This window comes from Pteropus vampyrus, unplaced genomic scaffold, assembly GCF_000151845.1.
Source record: "Pteropus vampyrus isolate Shadow unplaced genomic scaffold, Pvam_2.0 Scaffold9830, whole genome shotgun sequence".
Classification (NCBI taxonomy): Eukaryota; Metazoa; Chordata; class Mammalia; order Chiroptera; family Pteropodidae; genus Pteropus; species Pteropus vampyrus.
Genome location: NW_011898611.1, coordinates 1 through 1,435, shown reverse-complemented (window position 1 = coordinate 1,435; position 1,435 = coordinate 1). Strand labels below are relative to the sequence as shown.

Below are 1,435 nucleotides of genomic sequence, written 5' to 3'. Positions count from 1 at the left end.
TAGCCAGTCTCGCATCCTCCAGGCATTGATAGACGCCCCCTCAGGCCTGCGGCTCGCGCCCTGCGCCCCCGCCCCACACCAGAGCCTGCTGGTGCCGCGGCTGCAGAAACTACCAAACTTTTCCCCCCCGAGCGACAGCCTACAGCTCTATCCTCGGCTCTATCCGCGGGAGAAAGGGAGACGCGGGCTGCCCAGCTTCCACCCTCCTTTTCCTTACCTCGCCTCTTCCCTCCAGGAAAACAGAACCCCAGAGCGCACTAAGTGGCGGGTCAGGGGGCAGCGCTTCGTGCGGGTAGGTGCCGCCGCCCCCGGCCTCCAGGACAGCGAGCGCCAACTTGGATTTAAAGGGCCAGAGTCCTGAGTGTGTAGCTCGCTTGGCCTGGGCTTCCCTCAGACCCAGCAAAAGCAAAGAGGAGGCTGGAGGGGAACACGGCCCCTCCCCACTCGTCCTCTGCCAACTCCAGCGTTCAATCTCTGTCCACACGCGCGAAGACGCCGCGAGGGTGACAGTGAAGCTGGCGCGCCCTGCCCGATATTGTGTGCGTGTGTCTGCGACCGTCGGGGCCAGAAGTTGCGAGGGTCGGAGAGCTAAGTTGGCCCAAGAGGTCAAGCGCAGAGACGACAGGCAGCTGAGAGAAGCAGGGAGGGAAACGGCGAGAAGGTCTGGGGCGAGAGAAGGCAGAGTGGTGGAGCTGGGCGAGCGGAGTGGGAGTTAGTGGAGACAGCCAGGCCCCGGGAGCCGGGTGCGGAGCCGGTGGGCGGTGGAGGCGCCAGGGGCGATGCCGCGGCCGGGGAAGAGTTCGTACAGCGACCAGAAGCCGCCCTACTCGTATATCTCGCTGACCGCCATGGCCATCCAACACTCGGCCGAGAAGATGCTGCCGCTAAGCGACATCTACAAGTTCATCATGGAGCGCTTTCCCTACTACCGTGAGCACACTCAGCGTTGGCAGAACAGCCTGCGCCACAACCTCTCCTTCAACGACTGTTTCATCAAGATCCCGCGGCGGCCGGACCAGCCCGGTAAGGGCAGCTTCTGGGCGTTGCATCCCGACTGTGGCGACATGTTCGAGAACGGCAGCTTCCTGCGGCGCCGTAAGCGCTTCAAGGTGTTGCGTGCGGACCACACTCACCTGCACGCAGGAAGCACCAAAGGCGCACCAGGCGCGGGGCCCGGAGGCCACCTGCATCCGCATCACCCGCACCACCCGCACCACCACCACCATCACGCTGCAGTGCACCACCACCATCACCACCACCCGCCCCAGCCGCCGCCGCCCCCGCCCCCGCCGCACATGGTGCATTATTTCCACCAGCAGCCGCCTCCCGCTCCGCAGCCGCCACCGCACCTCCCGTCGCAGCCTCTGCAGCAGCCGTCCCAGCAGTCGCAGCCTCAGCAGCCGTCTCACCCCGGCAAGATGCAAGAGGCGGCCGC

At 65.6% G+C, this 1,435-nt stretch overlaps 1 protein-coding gene across 1 annotated transcript; it reads left to right on the top strand.

Moving 5' to 3' along the window:
* Positions 1–779: 779 nt before the first annotated feature.
* LOC105310712 (forkhead box protein B2) lies at positions 780–1,427 on the top strand (the record flags this gene model as incomplete). Its single annotated transcript, XM_011386838.1, has 1 exon — positions 780–1,427. A coding segment is annotated over exon 1 (648 nt), but the record flags the coding sequence as incomplete, so codon positions are not given.
* Between the last annotated feature and the right edge of the window lie 8 nt (positions 1,428–1,435).